We start from the raw sequence: 24,499 nt of genomic DNA, 5'->3' as shown, positions 1-24,499 counted from the left end.
CTAAAAATAGTTCTTTTTTAATTATTAATGTATGTACGTTATTTATTATACTTTTAATCAAAGCTGCATGTTGAAATTGTAATTAACTATTTCAATACCCAAATAATTTCCATTCCCTTTCTTTTTGGCGAAAGTTTAAATTAAATCTCTAGTTTTATTATTCGTCTGTACTGTCACTTTTCATCTTTAACCTCATTATTGTGAACAGTCGATCATGTCTTTCTTCAGTATCCAGGAGACGTTGGTGAGCTTATGCGCATGCACGTCTTGCGTACTCATCCGTACATGCCTCAATCCGCGGACTATTTCTGACTTCCGAACCCGTGTCAAAAGTTTGTTGGAACGCCCGACTGCAGTACATGTTTCCGGTTCAGGACTGGTTCGGATTGTGTTGGAACGCTTTTTCTGTACTGCGCATGCTCACGATGGTTACGGACGGTTCCTGACTGCTGTTGGAACGAACCTATTGGTGCAGTACACTCTTACGTGATTAGTAGAGCCAGGAAGTTCAGGCATTTATTTTGGCAGAAAGGATACTTCAAATGTGAGAAATAGGCAGTGAAAATGAAAAAAAATAGGCAAAATAAGATGAACATTTTATATATATATATATATATATATATATATATATAGTTTTGTTGATCGTCATAATGCTAATAACACTCAACACTCTACTTACTTTTCATTGTTGTCTTGGTTGCACATAACCACCTGGGGCCTATTCCACAAAGGTATGGTGTTGTACATTACAAGTATATTCTTTAGTAAGTAGTAAAATACTAGAATTTCTATTCCACAAAAGACTTTTCTAAAGTAGTACGTTACCACTCCACCATACTTACAAATTACCATTGAAGTTTCATGATTGTGTTCCACAGGAATACTAGTACTACTAGTGAATTGTCAAGTACTCTCTACTAATGAAAGGAGACTAATACATACATGTACTAATGCGATTTAAATATATTTATTTCATAATACTGTATTAAGATATATTTTTATAAATATGTGCTATAGAGTATCTTTTCTTGCTTCTATTTCCTTCAAAACAAACAATAAATTTCATCTGTTTCGACACCATTTCAATAATTTTGCATAGTGTAAGATTACATACCAATTAAGTTTGGGAATGAAGATCATTATTAGTGGCATCTGTTGGCTAATATGGGAAATTCTGAAGTAGCATTATGTGGGGATCACGGAAGAACATGATGATAGTAGTAAGGAAATAAATTTTTCTTTATTAAAGAAGTAGACTAAAATAAATAACATAGCAGGGTTACGAAATTCATAGAATCTACGAATCTTTGCTGTATAACCTACCTTAAAATACATTACGATCAAAAAGACAAACATAACCTAATTCGATGAATGAAATACGATCTGCTTTATGTTATGACGTAGTATGTTTATTGATATGATGTCACTACAAGAAGATTAAGCACTATATCAGAACAATTGATTATAAATGAACAACATGGATTTAGAATAGGAAGATCCTGCGTGGACTGCATATTTAGTATGACACAATTAATTGAAAAACATAATAAGCCTACATATATAGCATATATAGATTACACTAAAGCCTTTCAGAAAGTTAATAGAAATAAACTTTGGGAAATTATTAAAGATAAAGGAATTCTACAACATCATCTATGGGCTATAAAAAGTTTATATAGAATGACAAACATAAAAATTGAAAACAATGTACAGTAGTGGCAAAAAAAACCGGACCGACCCTTGTAGCTGATTTCAAAGCCTTTTTCACTCCAGAGCACGATAGACTGGTAACTAAGACTTTCGTTGTTCGAATCCTGCCTGGGAAGGAAACTTTTTTTTGTTCCTTATTAAAATTTATTCCCAGAACATGAATTTTACCAGTAATCGGAAAGTATTGGGAATAAATTTTAATAAGGAACAACAAAAAAGTTTCCTTTCCAGGCAGGATTCGAACCACGAAAGTCTTAGTTACCAGTCTGTCGTGCTCTGGAGTGAACAAGGCTCTGAAATCAGCTACAAGGGTCGGTCCGGTTTTTTTTTTTTTTGCCACTACTTTACAGAGAAGTGGAAAATTAATTGTTAACCAAGGGGTAAGACAGGAGTGTCCATTATCACCTGCGTTATTCAATTTTTATATTGATGAAGTAATTTCAAAATGGAAAAAACAATTATTTTCAAAGTATAATAAACATTTACCAGTGATTAATTTATTTGCCAACGATCAAGTTATATTGACAGATAGAGGATGATTTACAGAGATCAACTCATGAATTACATATCATGGGGGAAAAAAACTTCAGTTTTGAAATATCAGTTAAGAAGACTAAAGTAGAAGCATTTGTAGGAAAATACCTCAAACGAATAAAGATTGTATTATAAAATTCTCCTGTTGAACAGGTTAGTCATTTTAAATACCTAGGTTACATTTTAAGTTTAAATAAGAACAAAGATATAGATTTTAAAACTAAATTCCGAAGTTTATGTGGCACAGTGAGAAACACTCTATATGGCAAACCGAGTAGGCCTATTGAAACAATTTTAAAGTTCTATAAAGTGATGGAAGTTCCTACAATTCTTTATGGAGCAGAATTCTGGACCCTGACAAAACAACAATAACACAGAATACAGACTACAGAAATGAAATTTTTAAGATTAGTTTTAGGATTTATAATAGCAGACCAAATAAATCATAATATAGACAAAGATTGAATGTAAATACTCTTGTGGATGAAATTCGAAAACATCAACAGAAATGGTTGGACCACGTAGAAAGAATAGATAATAATAGACTGCCTAAACAATTATACAAATATAGAGCAATAGGGAAGAGAGACAGAGGACGACCACAGATAAGATTGAAGACCAATTCTGAAAGGAATCCTTGAAGACGGAACAGTCGATGATTATGATGATGATGTCACTAGTAGCGATTTATTGATAATGTACAACACTTTTAATTCTTTTGTGGAACAGAAACGTACAACTCCATACTTTACAACATCATCATCTTCTTCTTCTGCCTTTCCAGGGATTGGGGTTTATCCCGTTCCGCGCCAAAGACATTTATTCTTGAAACTGGTCTTTTCATCTGGTTCTCGGCCATCTTTTATCAGTAATTTGTAATGTACAACATCATACCCTTGAAGAATAGGCTCCAGATATTTTTTTTAAGTTCTCTGCCTTCATGCTTAGTCTTCTGTCTGTTTTTGGTAATAGAAAATGACCTCTGCAGTTCCACTGATGTAATTGGCATTTTGTATTTTTCCCATGCTATTAACATGTCTTCTGTCTATTTTTGGTAATAGAAAATGACCTCTGCAGTTCCACTGATGTAATTGGCATTTTGTATTTTTCCCATGCTATTAACAGCATAGGATTTCTAAAATTTTTGTATTGTCGTAGCGCTATTAACAGTATGAGATTTCTCCCTTTGTAAGTCTTTGTAAAATTGTAAAAATGAAGGCTTACTGGATTTTCCGTGAATAATTGAAGCGTGCATTTCCAGAACGTTGTGAGTGCCAATTTGTAAAGTTTACAGTAGGAGCAAAAATAGTTTTACACAGTACATACAACGTTGTAACTTGCACAACCTGAAAGTGCACTACTTTATTACTTGGCGCAGCACTTTCTTCATAACCTTTCGCAATATTGTCAAACAGGGCACCTACAACTGATATATGTGAAAAAATAGATTCTTCCGGTTTCGGCACTTACAACGTTATGGAAATGCACGCTTCAATTACCCTTTTCAGGGAATAGACTATCTGTGTTGTGTTGAAAAGTTTACGATGTAACAATTCCTTCGATTTTTGTTGCTGTTATTTAGACAGAAGTGTTTGCGAATATATCAAAAGAACAGGCAGGCGTGTTAAAGACTACCATAATCTGACGAGAGCGAGACCTACTATACTAGCTTTTGTATTAAAGTGTTTACAAGGACAACAGTAAAATTGATTCTGATTCAAAGAATGAAGATCTAAGCTTACCTCCACTTTTATGTGACTGAATTTAACAGTTGTTGTATGATTGAACAATAAATATATCTAATTGCAATAATGTGAACTAAAATCACAATAATTACATAGGCCGAAATTCGTAGAGTAATAGGCCTTTTTTTTTACCATAAAAGTCGCATGTTTTTCCACAGAAAAATATAAAATCATAATTTTATTGCATCGAACATTTTAATTATGCCTTATTTATGATTTTTGGCAGGGAATCCTGGTTAGGGCAAGTTACCTGGTTGAGATTTTCTCTGGGATTTTCCCTCAATCCAATATGCAAATGCTGGGTAACTGTCGGTGCTGGACCCCGGACTCATTTCACCAGCATTATCACCTTCATTTCATTCAAACGCTAAATAACCTGAGGTGTTGATACCACATCGTAAAATAATCTACAAAAAAAAATATTTTTGAAACACGATTTTATATAGAAAAGGCAAAATAAAAAACGGAAACAGTTTTTCTTTTTTAACAAAAGCTCAGTATCTGTAACTAATAAAAAAAAAGGCATTTTGTCACACTTCCAGGCTCTAATGATAATGTAAATTGATGTTCTTGTCTCCTTGCTAATGGTTCTTTAAAAGTCATTTGTAAGTAAGATACGAATAGCGCAAGAGTGTTATACTTATTTAAATATGTGTTTTTTTTCAGCATCGTGAGTTTGGAAAACGTTTGGCCCATAACTTAGCAAAGGTATCTCTTAAATTTGGTGCCCATGGTGAAAGGGAACCTGAAGGAGAGTTGCTATGGAAATATCGTCATGGCAAACACCATTTTGGTAAACACCATGGACATAAACTTAACCATGGTACTGGGTATCATTGTGGATTGGAAACCCTTGCTTCCTACATGAATAATTCTTGGTCAAATCTCCCTTGTGAAAAAGCCCAAGGCAAAGATGATTCTGCAGCAGGTTCACGCAGCACTCAGCAGAAATCACAGGAACAGCAGGAGGATGCTCGTGTCCAGCACTTGAGAAACATTGGGCAGAAAATTGCGAAAATACTCGATCCATTGGGTAAGAAGGAATTTTATTTATGATAATTACCACCTCTTCCTCCCTGCCTGCACCTTGATCACCATCACCACGATTATAATTGTTTTCACCTTTCAATATGACTTCAAAGAACGAACATTTAACCTCTTAACTGATGTCCATTTAAATCCCCGTGCCACTAGTATGTTGGCAAATAGGAATTTAAACCCTGTGTGGAATTTAAAAATGGGCAGAATGTAGAAAAATACTTATATTTTCTACAAATTTCAATATTTTTTCATGGAATGAAAAGTGATGTGTTACAGGACATTTTCTATTTTAAATTAATTAAAAATTGCTCTTCTGTGTGATAGAGTAACGAGTATATATCGCAAAGTAGTTTTCAATTATTTTCTGAAAGATCCTCTGATGTATGTAAAGTCATTTGCTTATTTACCATTTCTCCATCGGTCATATAATCATTTCTTAAATGAAGGGTATATGGGAAAAACGAACAATGTCAGAATTCCTTTAAGGCTGATGTCGTTATCTAATTTACTTATTATTACAAACTTTAGTGTTATTTTTACCAAAAGTGGTAAAGGAGAATTAAAATCAGGGATACACTCATCATTTCAAGTATAAAAACCAATACATTTTGCAGTAATATACTGAAATAGATCAATATCTCACCCTTAATGGAAATGTGACAATGTTCGTTTTTTCCGTGTACCCTTCAAATGTGAGGAAATCCACCATCACATGATGCATCTGAAGACAGTGAAGTCAGTGATGAACACTTTGGTATGTGGTTCCAAATGGACTGGAGGAGCATTTGGATAAATGACGTTGATATTAATCTAATTACCACTTGAGTGAAGGGAAAGAAAGAATATGGAGTATTAGATATGTGTTAATTGTTTAACAAACTTTCATTAAATAATATATATATTGTTACGACTAATTAAGTTCTGTGAAGCCATTCGAAAACATTACAATTTTAGAAAAAATGTATAGTGGCAGTAAGGTAGCAAGTTGCCCATTTCGCACATGGCCACACAGCACCTGTTTCCTACCACTACAGGCCATTTATCTCGTGAAACCAAATACATACGTGTAAAAACTTTGTGGTGGGGGTTAATTTGCTAGCTAACTGCAAGTTTTTTTTTTTTTATAATAATAATAATAATATTTATTAATACTATACACTTGAGCTACATTAGGCATTGCAGCCCGAAAGAGCAGAAGCTCGTGCTCGGGCGCAGTTCAGATCAGTTATACAAAATATATAAAAAAATTACGAGAATTCATTGAGCACAATCACATTAATAAATACATACAGCATGTAATAACAGGGTCTATATACAAATAGAAAATACAGAAGTACATGAATATTAGAGTAACAATTTTTAACTCAATTAGCTTAAACAAATAATTAATCTGATTTGTTTCTTAAATCTATGTGTGTTAAGTGTACTTAGCTCAGGGTAAGCTCTAATTAATGTATTATATATTTTGGGTCCAAAATTTCTGCTGTGTTTTAATCCAGCAGTTGTGTGGCATTTGGGAGTATTTAGAAAGAAACTGTAGTTTTGTCTCGTCTGGTATTCATGAGGATCAAATTTAAATTTATTGTGGTTTTTATGGAAGTAAATCAGCAATTTTTGTTTATAAATTTGTTCTAGATTTGATACACCAAATTCCTGAAAAATTAATTTTGTTGGGTAATCAAAAGGTTTATATAGACAAATTTTGATAATTCTTTTTTGGAGCAGATTTAAAGGACAGAGAGTCGATTTTGCCATTCCTCCCCAACCTAAAATACCATACTGAATTATTGATTGAAACAGAGCTAAGTACACAGTACGCAGAACATAAACAGGTAAATAAGAGCGTAGAATGGAAAATTTGTGGATTGTTTTACGCAATCTGTTACACAGGAAGGAGATATGCTTGTCCCATTTTAAATGTTGGTCAATAATAATGCCTAAATATTTAACTTGTGAGGATATACTCAAAGCGTTACATGAGCAAGTAGATAGGTTACAATCATGTATAGTTATACTTATATTATTATTTATTTCTAGTTGCTCAAGGCCATGTGATGTTAATGAAAATGGTATTAATTTTGTTTTAGAAACGTTCAAAGAAAGTAAGTGAGCATCCAGCCATTCTTTAATAATATTAATACCACTGTTAGAATTTTGATAAGTTTCATTCCAACTCGAACCGCTAAATATAACCACAGTATCATCAGCATAAGAATACAGAGTACCAGAATATTTCTCAATGTCAATCCACTTTAAGTTGGTGTCACGAGATGATAAATGGCCTCTTCCCATCTGAAATACAGCTCATTTCCATATAAAATAGTAAACTGACTGTTTTCTCTTCAGCAATTGAATAAAGTGCGTACATGGTAACTGCTAGGTCACCGAAAATGACTATTGTAGTAAAGTACACCTGACTTTGTCATACACAGGACGCAGTTTGAAACAAGCAGTATTGTTGTTGTTTTCTAATGCCAGGCATTTGACAATAAAGTCATTTGACCTCTTGCACTTCAATATTTTTCAAAGATATTGTCATGGTTAGCCACTGACGCACAGATTTTGAGATGTTCTGAATCCACTTCTTGATTTGAGTTGCACAATGGACAGTTAGGAGACTGATATATTCCAATTCTATGCAGATGCTTGGCCAAACAGTCATGGCCTGTTGCCAATCTAAATGCAGCTACAGATGATTTGCATGGTAAATCGGGAATCAACTGTGGATTATGATGCAGAGAGTTCCATGTAAATTTACACAAAATCAGGTAGTCAGTTTTCCAATTAATGTTGCTCTATACTGGGTGTTCATTTCAAAGTGTGTCATGACGTCACTGTTGTTGGGTCACCGATTTGAAGCGAGTTTCAGCTGATATGTTAGAGAAGTTACCTATTATTTAAGGCGTTCTTCAATCTGAACTTGAGAACGTGTACAGTATAACTTGAACGTCGTAGCAACAGATGGCGGTGTGTACGGTCTGTGTGCTACCATAACCTCTTTCGAACTGTGTTTTGCGCCGGAAAGTCGTACGCAGGGTATTTGTTATCATCGGTTGTGTACGGTAACATTCCACAACACAAATCAAATGCTCCGTGTCCATATTGACCGTCGAAGTTAATGTCAACAAATACGTAAGTAATCGTCTTAACCCTCTCCCCATATCCCGACAGTACGTATTTCCAAACAGTTCACATTCCTGCCACTACCGGCGTTACCGTATGTATCGGTACGTACTCTTCAGAATGAACGCCGTACTTGCTAGCCATCTTCTCTGCCTCTTAGGTTATACACCTGAGCTGCGGAAGTGTAGGAAGATTTAATTCTCTAGGCTCATCAGCTAGCCACATGATGGCATACAGCGAGCCAAGACACAGTTTGAACTGAACACCCAGTATATCTACCTAGTGACCAATTAGTTGGCTATGCCACCACCCCTCTCACAGTAACTTCCTGTGTTGGGGCTTCTGTACTTTCCAATTACAAACATTATATACTTGACCATTTAATTGTTACAGGAATTGATGTTGATATTGAGGTGCGAACCAAAAATAAGACTGAGAAAGTTTCCAAATCGGGAGATGAACAGAAAGAGGGAAAAAACAAAGAAGATGAAGTCACTCAGATGGATGTAGATGACAAACAGGACAATAATAATGCAGCACCCCCCAAGTCTCAGAAGGAGAATCCAGAACTGGTGGGTTCGTCTGGTGTGACTGGAGACATTCCACAGCAAGGTAATTTATTCTCTTTGAAGGAATGGGCGTCTTATATTGAGACTAAAGATATTTACATTAAAGGCAAAATATCTTGAAAAGTTTTAGTAATTGAATGGAAGTTTACAAAGGAGTTATTAAATCTATAGTAATATAGGTATGTGTGTTACAACCCTTCTTTTAATTGAGGTGTTAGCAGTATTTCATTACATTTATCTACCTTTATACTATAGCTTAATAATGCTGTCAATACGTCATTAGAGCTTAGCAATGCTACAGAACAACACACAGTTCAGCAGTGCTGTAGATACTAATGTTAGAGAGCAGCATACAGCTCAAGATTGCCATAGGTACTGATGTTATTACAGAACACACAGCTTAGCAGTCCTGTAGATACTGGCATTGTTAGAGAATCTATATATACTAGTGGCTTGTGCAGCAATTGCTGCAAACTAAGTCCATAAAAAGTTCAAATAAAAATTGTTCAGATTTATTTTCAATGAAGAATACCAGACATTTTGATAGTTATTTGCTTCCATAATAGTGAAACATACTCCCTCTGAATGTTTTTTGCCAAATACTTTTCCTTGAACCTATCCATCTTCAGTTCTTGAGTTTCGATGCGAAATTGCTAGTAACAATGTCAGGATGATCAGTGGGTTTTTCATGTGGGAGTAATGCAGTAGCTACTATTTCGAGTCATTGCGATTGTATGTGAAAATTAAGAAAATGTAAGGTTTGTTATGCTTTGAACAAAAGACTTAGCATCTTGGTATAGCTGCTGCATGTTTCGTGAACTACCCTGAAATGTAGAGGGCAGAATCACTTTTTCCCACTAAGAGATCTTGCTGAGGTGATCAAGAGACTACAAAATCTTGTAAGCCTCTTATTTTATCAATAAGTAATACCTTTTGGTCTTTTCTTATGAATTGTAATTTTTTGTGCTTCTTCCAAACAATACTGATCTGTCAAATACTGCTGGATTAATTTGTGTAACAATGAATGTTATTTCGTATATTTTCTGTAATATAGGCTGTTGTGAGGAATTTATTGCTGAGATGTGGAAAATGAGGCAAATGATGTCAGAGTTGTAGAATCTTATATGCGCCCTAAATAAAATTGTCCATCGTAAATCGTTAGCAGTTTCATTTGTAGCTGGTTGCGGGAAATAAACTTATTCATCACGGTAGCAAGAAGTGAAATGGCATGCTATTTTCCCTACAACAAAATATGCTTGACAGCGATCACAAATCTAATCAATTAAACCAAAGAAATATGAAATTAATTTTGATGTAGTTTAAAGACGCAGCTAAAATAGGAAGCATGACTCAATTACTACCAAGGAAAGTTAGAGAACCAGACATATACGTGGTACAGTCATTAAGTTCTGACAATGACGCCTGAAGGGTAGGCACCCACAAGAATCTGGATGTCTCAGAAGATGCCACGTGATACGGCGTACACTTAAACAGATCGACATCCTCCCTCAATATAGTCGCCGTTGGCCGCTATGCACGTCTGCCAACATTGGTGTAGCTGCTGGAAGCACCGCTGAAAGATGTTGGCAGGAAGATGCCGTACAGCTTCTCTTGTGGCAGTCATGACCTTTTCGGCCACATAAAAATTACGCCCTCGTAGGATTGATTTCATGAGGGGAAAGAGAAAAAAAATCGCATGGTGCGAGATCAGGTGAGTACGGAGGATGTGGCAAAACAGCGACCTGTTGCCTTGCAAGTTCCTCTTGGACAAGGATGGAGCGATGTGCAGGGGCGTTGTCGTGTAGCAACAGCCAATTCTTCCAATGCCAAAGCTCAGGACGCTTACGACGAATTGAATTGCTTAAACGGCCAAGAATCTCTTTGTAGAGGATCTTGTCTACAGTTGCACCTTGTGGGATGAATTCTATGTGAACAATTCCATTTGAATAAAAAAAACTGTTAAAGCATCACCTTGCCTTTTGACCTGTCTTGTTGCGGATTTTTCTGTCGTGGAAATAATGGCGTTTTCCAGGTGGCGGATTGTCGCTTCAGTTGCGGATCGTAAAGGAAACACCATGTTTCGTCTCCAGTTATGATCGGTTATAGCAGTTTCGCCTAATTTCTGACAGAACGTGACGTTTGCCCGTTGCTCAAACTGCAACATACTCGAGTTCCGATGCGCGCATTCAAATCACCGTCACAACAATGACCGTAGTTCTGCTTACAGTGCATGCACTCAACTGTCTCTTGTTGGATCGAGAGACTAACTGACAAGATATCATACCATGGCGCCACCTATGTGCTATAGTGCACCACAACGCCACTATGCGCTCAGTATTAGAACTTAATGACTGTACCACGTAAATATCTATATCACACTGCCATTACATATATGAAAAGGACCCACACCACTTGATTAATAATTGTAAAAGTATTTAATTTTTAATAACAATATTGTTACCTTACGTAAGTTTTATAGTTTTCAGTAACATAAGTTTATATAGGCCTGTAGCCGTTACTCAGTAAATTATAGAAATGAAGATCTAATATAAAATATTCTTTCTCTGCGTCTGCTTACATAAAGCCCCAAAAGGTTTCACTTTCATATATCAGTATAGCATTATGTATTTCATTTTAACTATAATAATATTTCATTTTTAATGGTAATAATGTCATCAAACATTCTTAAGTTTTTTAGTTCTTAATATCCAATACACAACTGCACTTGGAAAACTACAGACCGAAGAATCAGACTTGTAAATTATTTTTTATATGTTATCAAAAAATTGCACAAATGAAGATCGACATATTGGCATTATGATGGGAAAGAATCTGAGCTGTCTGAACTCTATGTCAGCAATCCTGTAGGTCATGGCCTTCATGTAATAGCCTATTGTTTATTGTAGTGTGTGTTTTGTTTTATTCTGAAATGCAACATGGCCGACTTGATGCTCGCTTTGCTTAAGGAAGCGAACATCAAGTCGGCCGTGAATGCAATTAATTAGTTCTCAAAACTGACGAAAGACGGATTTTGGAAAAAATGGAAAATGATGTAGGAAAATTGACATTTCACTGAAAACTACCATTTTTCCGAAAAACTTTGGGTTCCAAGCTTCAAAATGAGGGTCATTTATTAAAATCCGTTCAGCCATTTTCCCATAATTTCCATTACGAGTTCAAATTTTATATATATATAGATATAATTTGAACTGGTAATGGAAATTACAGGAAAACGGCTGAACGGTTTTTAATGAATGGCCCATCATTTTGAAGCTTGGCATCCAAGGATTTTCAGAAAAATAGTTGTTGTTGTTTTCTAATACCAGGCGTTTGACAATAAAATCATTTGACCTCTTGCACTCCAATATTTTGCAAAGAAAAATAGTAACTTTCAGTGAAGCTTTAGTTTTCCTACATAATTTTCCTATTTTCCAAAATCCATCTTTAGTTTTGAAAACTAATTGCATTTCAGCAGTCGACCGTGATTTCAGAATAAAACAAAACACACACTACAGTAAACAATAGGTTATTACACGAAGGCCATGACCTGCAAGATTGCTGACATATTTAGAGTTCAAATTCAATTTGTTATTAAAAACTTCAAGACTTGCTAAAATAATTTACAGGTCTGATTTTGCGGTGTGTAATTTTCTGAGTACAGCTGTATATTGGATATTAAAATCTACAAAACTTGCATTGTTTTGATAACATTATTACCATTACAAATGAAATATTATTATAGTTAATACCATGATGCGACTATTTTTCATTAATTATACATATTAATGCTATATTGATGATATGAAAGTGAAACTTTTTGGGTTATATAAGTAGGTGTAGAGAATATCTTAAATTAGATCATTTCCATAATTTACTGAGTGGCGGCTATTTTACAAATGAACTTACAAAACTTACGTAAGAGAATAATATTGTTATTAAAAATCAAATATTTTCGTAGTTATTAATCAAGTGGGGTTGGGTCTTTTTCATAAACTTATTGGCGGAGTGGTGTAGATATTTATATGCGTTACTCTCTTCAGTATTGGCTCGAGAGAGCGCAAAAATTACAGTTCCTAAGGAAAGACCAAAAGTTATTACTTACTGGTAAAATAAGAGGCCTACAAAATTTTGCAGCCTCCCTATCATTTCAGCAAGATCTCTTAGCAGGATAAAATGATTTTACCCTCTACATGCAGCAGCTATACAGATGCTATGTCTATTGTTCGAGAACATAGCAAACCTGACTTTTTTTAACTTTCACCTACAATCCACATCAGCCTGAAATAGCTATTCTTTATTCCCACATGAAAAACCCACTGATCGTACTGACATTGTTACTTGCGTCTTCACATTGAAACTCAAAAACTGAAGGTAGATAAGTCCAAGAAAAAGTATTTGGCATAAAAAAACATTCAGAGGGAGTATATTTTACTATTATGGAAGCAAATATCTTTCAAAATGTCTGGTATCCTTCATTGAAAATAAATCTGAAAAATTTTTATTTGAACATCTAATTAGCTTAGTTTGCAGCATTTGCTGCACAAGCCAACAAGCCACTAGTAACATATACTTAGCAATGCTGTAGATAATGACGTTGTTAGAGAGCAACATACAGCTCAGGATTACCATAGATACTGACGTTATTACAGAACACACAGCTTAACAATGCCATAGATACTGAAGTCATTGGAGAACAACTTACAGTTGTAGGTACTGGCGTTGTTAGAGAATAAGATATACTTTAGCAGTACTGAAGATACTGACATTTTATTCAGGTATCAGTAGCACTTTTTTAATGTTACGAACGCCTTTACTACAGGTGCAGCTGCAGCTGCAGCAAGCTCAAGTGCAGAGACCGGAGCTGTACCAATACCACCAGAAGCTTCAAGTGCTCCTTTAACAACCACCACTCAGAGCGCCCCTGTGCCGCCTATCTGCATGTATCCTAACATGTTCAATATGCCAAACCAAGTGGCTTTCCGCTCAACACCATTTCATATGCAGCTACCACGCATTCAACCACTATCACCATATATGCCACCAAAACCCCTGCCTCTACCTCCACAGCCATTCATGAACCATCAACCAAATGTGTTCATGCCACGCCAGCCAACTATGGGTAAGTACTTTTTGATAGATATTGAATTAATTAAATAATGCTATTTCAGACATACATCGCAAGTGTGAAAAGAGAAATGGCAGAAAGAGGCAAATGGCTTTCAATTTCCCATATTACAAAGCTTGGGGCAATGCCAACTTTTTCCTTCTTTGAGAATGGAGGCGTAGTTCGAAAATTTTAAATGTGCAAATGAAAGGTCAGGGTTTATGTATTAGTAGGATAGAAATTAAACATCCATAAATGACACAGCATCTTGCTACTCGTGTTATTACAGTGATTGGAATACCATTACAGCACACATACTCACCCTAAAAATCCAACAGGTCACATTCATTGTGCACAGCAGTCGACTCACAATTGCATTACAAGTAACATTGCTCTCTATGCAATAATCATATCACACTGTAATTTGTCTAGTGATGCGACCACATACATGCTGTTAACCTTTCAAGAGAAATATTCATAGCATCCTGAGTTATTGACGGTTAGTGACAAGCTTGCCACCACTTACGTTTAACTGAATAGTAGCATATGGTGACCACTAGACTTTAGCCAAGTCTTATTTCTCCTTGCAACTGTAACTGATACATAATTCCCTTACTCCACTTCGTCTCCCAGTCACAAACTCTCCAGTTCTCAATAGTACTTATAGGAGAGATGGGTGAAATTTTACCATTCTCAGTTAAAAAACTCATTTTCGTTTTCTTGTGAAAAATGAATCAGCAATATCTTATTTATATGTTGAGCGAGTTTCAATGCTCTGCAATGCTCGAAAGCATAAAAAATATATACAGTGAAACTTCCAAATAGCGGACACTGCCAGGGAAAAATTAAATGTCTGTATTGAGAAGTATCCGCTATTTAGAAAATCGTTAGTATGTATACAGTACATTAAAAATTCTCACACACATTCAACACTATATTTTACAGTAAGTAGACAGTGAGATTGTTTACAGTATTCATCCAGAGAAAAATCGTACCAGTAAATGTTTTGTAAATGAAATAAACATCAGTCACTGTACCACTTCACCTTACACAAAGAAATCTAGAATTGTTGATTGTTTATTGTGAATTTTGGATATCTTAGTTTCAGTAACCCAACTCTTTTGCAATTTCTAAGACTCTCTCTAATCAAGGTCCCAGATAAAGGCATCTTATTTGTTCTAGCACGGCAGAACCATTCATATGTTAAATTGCCAATGACAAGCCCCTCAGTTTTAGAAAAAGCTCTTTTTGTGTTCTCATTTGCATTCTCAGTGTATGATTTTAAAATAACATCCTTGTTTTTCAAAATTTCACTAACCTGAGTTTTTCCCACATTAAACTTTGTGGCCAGCTCACGAACACTTAATAGCTCCTTCTCACAATGCTTTACAATATCCGCTTTCTCTTTTAGTGACAAACATTTACTTTTTTGTAACATTTTTAATGTGACTGTACTTCCGAACACTCAACTTGACAAACTAACAAATTACGGACTGCTCACGTACAGTATCACAACTAACAACTGTGCTGCTTACCTTCAATAAAGTACAAGAACGTTCAAATGCACGATAATGATTGTTGCAAACAATTCTGTTTAATTTACTACCGTCTTTTTTTTTTTTTTTTTTTTTTTTTTTTTTTTTTCATGCTGTCCGTTATTTGGAAGTTTTAATTGTTGTTGGGAGATACATTTCAGTGTCTGCGTCCGTTATTGAGAATGTCCGCTATTTGGAAGAATTTTATCATAAGGGCCAATGTTATTTTGCAGGCGAATTTTAAAATGTCCGCTGTTGGGAAGTGTCCGTTAAGGGAAGTTTCACTGTAATACATAAATGGCTGCACTCTTAAAATTCAATCTCATGCAAATCTTACAAGCTGTTTTCTCACAATTTTTTTTTCAGCATATTTCGTCAATTCGAAGTGTAAAAACTCTTACAATTTTGATGCTAGGAACATTAAATTTTTCCTACATGTTCTATATACTGTGGGTAACAAAATAGCGCATGGGTTTTATGATTAATCGAATACTTTTAGAAATGAAAAATGAAATATTTATAGTGGCAATGGAGAATTTTTATTTTTAGGTATGCAGTGGTTGTAGAAAAAAATTCTTTCCCCTTTTGTAGTAAAGATACAGGAAAACTAATACCTAATGTTATTTCTAAATATGCCATTGGTCGTGAAAAAAGAAATTCAGAGATTTTACTGAAAAATAGAGCCACACATTTCATTTTGAAATATGCAAATTTTAAAAAATATTTTTGTTAATAACTCAAACTAATCAACTCACAGAAATGAAACTTCACCATATCATTATTTATCACCTCATGATTATATGTACAAAAAATCGGGGACATAGCTAGAAAAATGTAGAAAATAGAAATTTCACCCATCACCTTAACACTGCAACTATCGCTTAAATTAAAATATATATATATATATATATATATATATATTTATTTATTTACTATGACTCACACCCAAATTGTCGTATGTTTATGTCTTCATTAACACAGATAATTTAGTTTGGTGTACTATTACTTCAGATATATTTAAAGAATACAGTACACACACCTGTAATAATGCATCTATTAACAAGTAATTCAATCCTTTATAGAACCACATATTGCTGATGCATTGGAGAAGATGACGTCCATGGGATTCAGCAACGATGGTGGCTGGTTGACACAGCTGCTTGAAAGCAAAAATGGAGATATTGAGAAAGCCCTGGATGTCCTGCAGCCAGTTACCATGAAGAAGGCAAATTAGGATGCTTTTCCTAATTACACAAACAGTGCAATGAGTATAGCACATAAGGTTATGAATCCTTACATTAAATACCACAGTATATACTCCAGTCATTTGTTTATAAATTAATGTTTACTGTCAGTATATATATGTTCAGTACGTAAACTTGTTACTGACTTTGTGCAGGTTATATTTACTGCATTAATATGTGTTAAAAGCTGTTTTAATTAAAGTTTTATTATTATTAAACATAAAGGGCTTTGGAATGTTATTCATATTTACAGTTTTGAGGTACTAATACAAGGGTGATCGCAGAGTAAAGCGCAAACTTCATTGGCATGCATTCTATTGTTTCAATCCACTTAAATCAAGATTGCTCAAAATAGTCCCCTTGGAGTGTTATGACTTCTTTCCAATATTGTGGCAGCTTTTGGATGCCGGTTCTTATTTAAGTGTTGGTTTCGGATGCATTGGGTCACAGCTGTATTCAGGTCATTTAACATTGCAAAAAGTTGACCCCCAAAGTGGATTCATGTCTGGACTGAAGGCTGGCTGAGGGAGTGTTTCGCACTTGTAATACAACATTCACTGGGTCAGCGATTTGCGGTCTTGAATTGTCATAGAGAAACAGCACACCAGACTCAATAGCTGTAGTCGTCGGTTCTGGCGAATTTTTGGACGCAGTTTCCTATGGGCTATGCCTGTACATGTCATCCTTCTGTCTTCCAAAACATTGGCAACATTTATCTCTGTAGTGAAGTCTGGTGAAGATTTCAGTGTTCTAGTGCGTTGTTTGTCTTCTGTAGCAATATGACCTTCACAGACGTTGAGAAAAAATTACAAAATGGTACTACAGTTTACTGTAGAGTCACCACACACTTCTCTTGAAGCAATTCATAAATTTCCAGCGACGTACATCCACGTAAAGTTTGTTTCTGTGAATGTTCTTCAGTCTCAGACAGTGATGTGACCTGACTAATTTTCGTCATCCATTTCAATCGCTTATACACAAAACAATTTTTAAGTAATTTAATTGAACTTTCACAGAATCGTTCGGAATAACTCTCACTATTAACACAACCATGCATTTCCATGGATATGGGAGCACATGTGCAGTGTGCCTTATTTCTGGGATCGCCCTTGTATGTACTTCCCAGGGAAAATTTCTTTTAATTTTCGGATATGTTAAGTGAACTACTGACAGATACGTAATTTTAGTAAGACATTAACATGGCCACATTTCAAATTACTGTATTTAAAGACATTTCTGCTCTTACAAGACTGATGTATGACTTACACCTTCAATGGTACCCAAGGGTGCCCACATTACCACCGAGATTTATTTTTTTTTACATGTTTTTTTTTAATTCTATTTTTCTCTATGTCTCGATACATGTTTTCTCAAACCCTCGGTAAACAATTCAACAAAAGTGAGTGCTTTAAACTATGACTGTGTGCACAAGGTGATTTAGATTTCAGAACTAGCTACTTTCCATGTTCAGTTTTCTCTCTCCTTGTCCATCCATTTCCTCTAATTTTCTAACCATCTTGGTACCACTGAGATTGGATCCTGCAGGCGCCCTTGATGGTACCGTTTAAAAATGCCAAATGTGACATTCCTTAATTAGATGACTGATAAAGAAATCGATTTCGTTCTTTTATTATGTTTTAAGTATACAAACATTTTATAGTCTATGTAATGGAAACTGAAACTGAATTGACGTTAATAAATGCATTTAAAAAAACTGGAATTTCTTTATTTCTGTATACCTTTGTATTTATTAAAAGAAACAAGAATATACTTTTTCAAGGAGTGAAAATAATTACAGTAAGTATATGTGTACAGCAGAGTCCGTATAGGCAAGTTTCAATCTGATACTTTCCCAATTCACTGCAGGCTAAAGCAAGGAGATGCACTATCACCTTTACTTTTTAACTTTGCTCTAGAATATGCCATTAGGAAAGTTCAGGATAACAGACAGGGTTTGGAATTGAACGGGTTACATCAGCTGCTTGTCTATGCAGATAATGTGAATATGTTAGGAAAAAATCCACAAACGATTAGGGAAAACACTGAAATTGTACTTGAAGCAAGTAAAGCAATAGGTTTGGAAGTAATCCCAAAAAGAAAGTATATGATTATGTCTCATGACCAGAAATTTACGAAATAGAAATATAAAAATATGGAGATTTATCCTTCAAAGAAGTGGAAAAATTCAAATATAAATGACATTCGGGAGGAAATTAAACATAGAATAAATATGGGAAATGCCTGTTATTATTCGGTTGAGAAGCTTTTGTCATCTAGTCTGCTGCCAAAAATGTGGAAGTTAGAATTTATAAAACAGTTGTATTACCTGTTCTGTACGGTTGTGAAACTTGGACTCTCACTTTGAGGAACAGAGATTAAGAGTGTTTGAGAATAAGGTTCTTAGGAAAATATTTGGGTTAAGAGAGATGAAGTTACAGGAGAACGGAGGAAGTTACACAACGAAGAACTGTACGCATTGTATTGTTCACCTGACATAATTAGGAACATTAAATCCAAACGTTTGAGATGGGCAGGGTATGTAGCACACATGGGCGAATCCAGAAATGCATATGGAGTGTTAGTTGGGGAGGCCGAGATGTAGATGGGAGGATAATATTAAAATGGATTTTAGGGAGGTGGGATATGATAGTGGATTAATCTTGCCAGGATAGGGACCGATGGCGGGCTTATATGAAGGCGGCAATGAACCTTCGGGTTCCTTACAAGCCATTTGTTAGTATATTTGAATACTGATCTAACAAACATTTAAGAGCTTAGTGTAAGCTTCTGTGTTCTGCTAATATTGCATCACAGTGCAGTTATGTCTGTCAATATGCTGAAAATGCCTATGGAAAGCAGTTCCAAAAATAAATGCATTTGAACAAAACTTATTAAAATGTTTTTAACGAAAAACCATTCACGAAATACTGCATGTCGCTTTTTAAAAGAGATTCTTCCTTCTAAAAAGACTAGCAGGAAAGAAATGGGGATGCTCTAGGAATACTTTGAACACCACATACAAAATGTTTATACAGCCAGTGCTGACATACTGAGGAGAAATTTTAATTACTTCACCTTTCATAAACGACATAGAATATGTTCAAAACCAAGCTCTCAGACTCATTATTGGTGGAATCAAAACGCCAATAGATTCTATGAGATTCCTCACTAATATTAACAGCATCAAAATTACAATAGAAGAAAAAGCACTGATTCAGTATGAAAAACATCAGATGACCAGGTAACAATTGGCATTCTTTGTAGATTGAAAACTCAAAAAAGTTTCATATCCATTGTTCAAGAATTAAAACAGAAAATCAATATCCCGAATTTAAAAGAAAACTTACAAATTAAACCAAACCCTTTAACTCTATTAAATATAGAATATAATCTAAATTTAACAGAAGAAATAGTGAAATCAGAAGTAAACACTGAAATGCTGAAACAATTGTCTTTAGAGACAATTAATATTAGGTACCTCCACAAAACTGGCTTCATTTATACACCGACGGATCCTTGATCTCCAGAGAACAAGGTGCCGGTGCAGGTGTTACGTGCTGTCTCGTCTCACTTTATAGATCTCTTGGATATGGAACAACAAGTTTTGATGGTGAAATCATTGCAATAAGTGAATGTCTCAGGAATCTTCTATGCCACATCAATAAATTTAGGAATGCAGTTATATTGTCAGACTCCAAAGCAGCTTTTCTATCAATAGTCTCTAAACACACACCTTCATCTCAAACAGCAGAAATAACTAAAATGCTCTCTCAATTATTATCACTCAATAAAAGAATCTTATTCCAATGGATACCATCCCATTGTGGAATCCTGGGAAATGAGAATGCGGATGCTTTAGCAAAGAAGGGCAGCACTGCTACTTACAGACCTGTTACTAAATCTACATATTACTCTGTGAAAAGATGTATTAAATCTACATACTTAGACTTCAACAAACAAAATTTGATAACTCAATCCCAAGGGAAAAAATGGAACTCTCTGCATCAAAATCCACAGTTAATTCCCTATTTACCACGAAAATCGTCTGTAGCTACATTTAGATTGGCAACAGGCCATGATTGTTTGGCCAAATATCTGCATAGAATTGGAATATATCAGTCCCCTAACTGCCCATTGTGCAACTCAAACCAAGAAATGGATTCGGAACACCTCAAAATCTGTGCTTCAGTAGCTAGTCATGATAATATCTTCGAAAAATATTGGAGTGCAAGAGGTCAAATGACTTTATTGTCAAATGCCTGGCATTAGAAAACAACAACTTTTTAAAAGAATCATCATATGAACACTTTACTTTCCTTAATAAGCTGAATGTCATTGTATCAACTGGTTGGCTTTTAATGGATAGCTTTCCAATATAAACTGGTAATGTCAAATCTGATCACCTCCACACTGTCCCCCTGGATAACCAAAATGATCTAAGAAATTAGGCAAAATCCAAACCAATATATACAGGGTGAACTGTAAGTACTATCATTAATTTCAGAGAGTTATTCTTTGAGATATTTCAAACAAAAAAAGTTGGATATAATTTTGCTCGTTTTTGTTTCCTGTTCGAGATAAAAATTGTTTTATATGAAACATATACAGTGAAACCTGCCTTTGCGGTCACTTCATTTAAACGGCCACCTGGCCAAAAGGCCAATTTTCTCTGGAACCAATTGGATTTTCTATAAGATCAATACAAATTGTCTCTTTATTTAGCGGCCACCTCATGCTTCGGCCAGCGGCTGGGGTCTGTTTGGATTGGAACCTGACTATAACAGTCACTGTCCAACAAAAATTTTTTTCACGGATACTGTCTGACCTATTTTTTCTATGGTTAGAGGACAGGAAGCAATATCACGAGGACAATAGCTAAGTGTACAACAGTACACCCTCCATATCTTGGGGTTAGTTGGTTACTGTTTTATGACTCTTTTGTCACTTTTCATTCCGACCCTGCACAGCTATAAATTCTTACTCGTTTTTAAAGGACTGAAACACAGACGTTTTCTATCGAAAATGTCACAGTATGTTTTAGGTCAGTAGTTAACCATTTGAATTTTTTTTCCCTCCTCTTTCCATCTTTTTCTATTTGGACCAGCTTTTACGAATTTTTCTTCTTTTCATTCAGTTGATTCAGAGGAACTGTGAAGTTAGTTTGAGAGCGAAATCATGTCTAACAATAAATCTAGAGTAGTGGTTAGAGGTGAGACGAAAAATGATTGAAGAAAGTGAGAAGGGAACATCTGCGAGAAAAATTGCAGAAATATTCAAATGTGGAAGAACACAAACTGTATTATTAAGATGAAATATTAAACGAATGGGAAGAAAATATGCATGGTGGCCAAAAAAAGAAGAGAACCTGTGTTTAGTAATGTGAATGATTTCGTTTACGAATGGTTCAAGTATGTGAGGGCGAAGAAATTGCAGTAAGTGGGCCTATGATTCAAGAGAAAGCTCTTGAAATTGCTAAGGAACTTAATGTAAGAAATTTTGTTGCTAGTAATGGATGGTTAGAGTGCTTTAGGAAACGGCATAACATTGCATTTCGTTCTGTGTCTGGTAAAGGAGGTGACATTGCAACCAATGTTATTGAAGAATGGAAAAAATAGACTGCCTTCAATTCTTGCGGAATATGAACTCAGAGACATTTACAATGTTGACGAAACAGGTTTCTTTTTCAGGGCCCTCCCTAACAAAACTTTAAGTTTTAAGAAAAAAAGAGTGTAAAGGGAGTGGGAAGTTGACAAAAGACAGAATAACCCTGCTCTTTTGTTGTAATGCTGCAGGAGAAAAAGAAACACTCTTAATGATAGGGAAATCATTGAAACCGAGATGTTTGAAAAATGTTGACATGGGCTTACTGGGGGTGAAGTGGACTGCCAACATTAAAGCTTGGATGACATCATCATTGTTTGAGAATTAGCTATGCGATTTCAATTCCAAGATTAAACGACAAAATCGCAATGTGATCCGTGAAATTGGTGTTTCTTCCTCCAAATACGACATCACACCTCCAGCCCCTTGATCAAGGTATTATCCAGTCATTTAAACTGAGGTACCGCAAGTGAGTTTTGAAAAGGCTAGTTGCAAGAATGGAAGAAGCTGACATTAATATGCACGACTGTTGTATGCGCACAGTACTAAAAAATCAATGAAAGTCAGTATTTTCATGCTGATTCATAAAAAACCGCAACCTTAATCAAGCGGCCACCTGATAAAATGGCCATTTTACTTCAGATGGCCGCTTTAGACAGATTTCACTGCAGTGTGTTTTGGGAATGCCAGTGATTTTATTCGCAATATTCTCAGTCAGTTTAAGAGACCAGTGTATTATGATCATAAATGCTTGGGAGAATTTTAGTTTTGTCCTTTTAATGTGCAGAAATTTGATCCGAAATGTAACTTTTCGTTCAAAGAAATTTTCCAATGTTACATTTGTTCAGATCAAAATCTGCACATTTAAAGGACGAAACTAAAATTCTTCCAGGCGTATATTATCATTAATACACTGCTTTCGTAAATTGACTGAGTGTATTGGGAATTAAATCAATGGCTTTCCCAAAACACACTATGAAATGTTTCGTATAAAACAATTTTTATCTCGAACAGGAAACAAGAACGAGCAAAATTGTATTCAACTTTTTTGTTTGAAATGTCTCAAAGAATAACTCCCTGAAATTAATTACATTTGCGGTTCAACCTGTATATAAAGAAAAAAAACTGCAATTATCAGTACCAAGAACTTGGTACAATATAACACTACTGCACTGACATTCAACATGCCTGTGCATTCCTAATACAGAGTTTAATTATTTTTGTATTCCCCTATTTGCTGTGGAGACCCAACAGTGTGAGCAGTTTGAGAGAAGATTTTGACAAGTTCATTAACAGTTACTTTATAAGTTTTCAGAATATTCTAATTATCATTGTATATTATACTTTAATTTTGTAAATTTAAACGATTCCAACTTTGATTTCATTGGTGTACAAGTAACTCTGCAACTGTTAAAAATCAGATGCATATTTATAGGAACTATTCTTACCACAATAACTGGAGAGGACCTCTAAAGTTATGCACATTGTAAACTGAATATGTATCTGCTTTTTTTTTCACTTCTACACACCCTAGTACTTACTTCATCACTTCAGTTGCCACTGGAAAACTCGAAATCAAAAAAAAAAAAAAAATGATTTTAATGGACCACTAAGAACATGTTTTTTTTTTTAATTACATAGTTTAATGGAAGCAGAGGTGCCAATATTTCAAATGGGTTATCAGTAATCCCATAGTGTGCATGCTCCTGCCCCTCCTAGCAAAGCAGACTTCTGTGATATATCACACATTACCTGACACTTCTTAAAAAAAAAAAATAAATATGGCATGTTTTGAATCTAGTAGCTGTTTTTCTACAAATTTCTTCTTGGAATATACTTCTTTTTGTGATATCTTGATCACAATCAAAATTAATTTGTGTTGATAGACCTGAATTCAATTTTTTTTTCACAGCACTGTATTGCCATGAAAGTGATATTAAGCTAGCCTATTTACTTTCATTTCTAAAATGTGCAAATTTTATCCTTAGTTACATCTGTTTTACATCCATTTATAATGTAGTCGGGTAAAGTATCACATTTGTTAAGCTGCAAATTCCTCTTCGAGTATATCATGTTCATCTTCATTAACTAAATTGGAAATCTTTCGATAATTCAAGAGATTAATATGAAACATTTTTTTTATAAGTGTTAAATATCTAGAACTTCTGCATGTTAAAAAATTCAGTCTCAATAATTGAAAATGTCTTTATACATTTTGTCTCTTTTCGAAAGAAATCATGCTTATTCACTTACAAGTAGTTTACCAATACCTGCCAGCAATGAGTGCAATATG

At 34.9% G+C, this 24,499-nt stretch overlaps 1 protein-coding gene across 2 annotated transcripts in view; it reads left to right on the top strand.

Moving 5' to 3' along the window:
• LOC138704479 (sequestosome-1-like) overlaps positions 1 to 17,946 on the top strand; it is a 37,669-nt gene extending 19,723 nt beyond the window's left edge. For both annotated transcript variants that reach the window (XM_069832402.1, XM_069832403.1), the window contains 4 exons: positions 4,656 to 5,022; positions 8,547 to 8,765; positions 13,542 to 13,841; positions 16,444 to 17,946. In XM_069832402.1, coding sequence (XP_069688503.1) covers positions 4,656 to 5,022; positions 8,547 to 8,765; positions 13,542 to 13,841; positions 16,444 to 16,595 — 1,038 coding nt within the window. In that variant the 3' untranslated portion in view covers positions 16,596 to 17,946. The remainder of the gene's footprint in view (positions 1 to 4,655; positions 5,023 to 8,546; positions 8,766 to 13,541; positions 13,842 to 16,443) is intronic.
• The last annotated feature ends 6,553 nt before the right edge of the window (positions 17,947 to 24,499 follow it).

The sequence above is a fragment of the Periplaneta americana genome, chromosome 8 (genome assembly GCF_040183065.1).
Source record: "Periplaneta americana isolate PAMFEO1 chromosome 8, P.americana_PAMFEO1_priV1, whole genome shotgun sequence".
Lineage (NCBI taxonomy): Eukaryota > Metazoa > Arthropoda > Insecta > Blattodea > Blattidae > Periplaneta > Periplaneta americana.
Note: the sequence above shows the minus strand (reverse complement) of the source record. Positions and strands in the feature narration are given on the sequence as shown.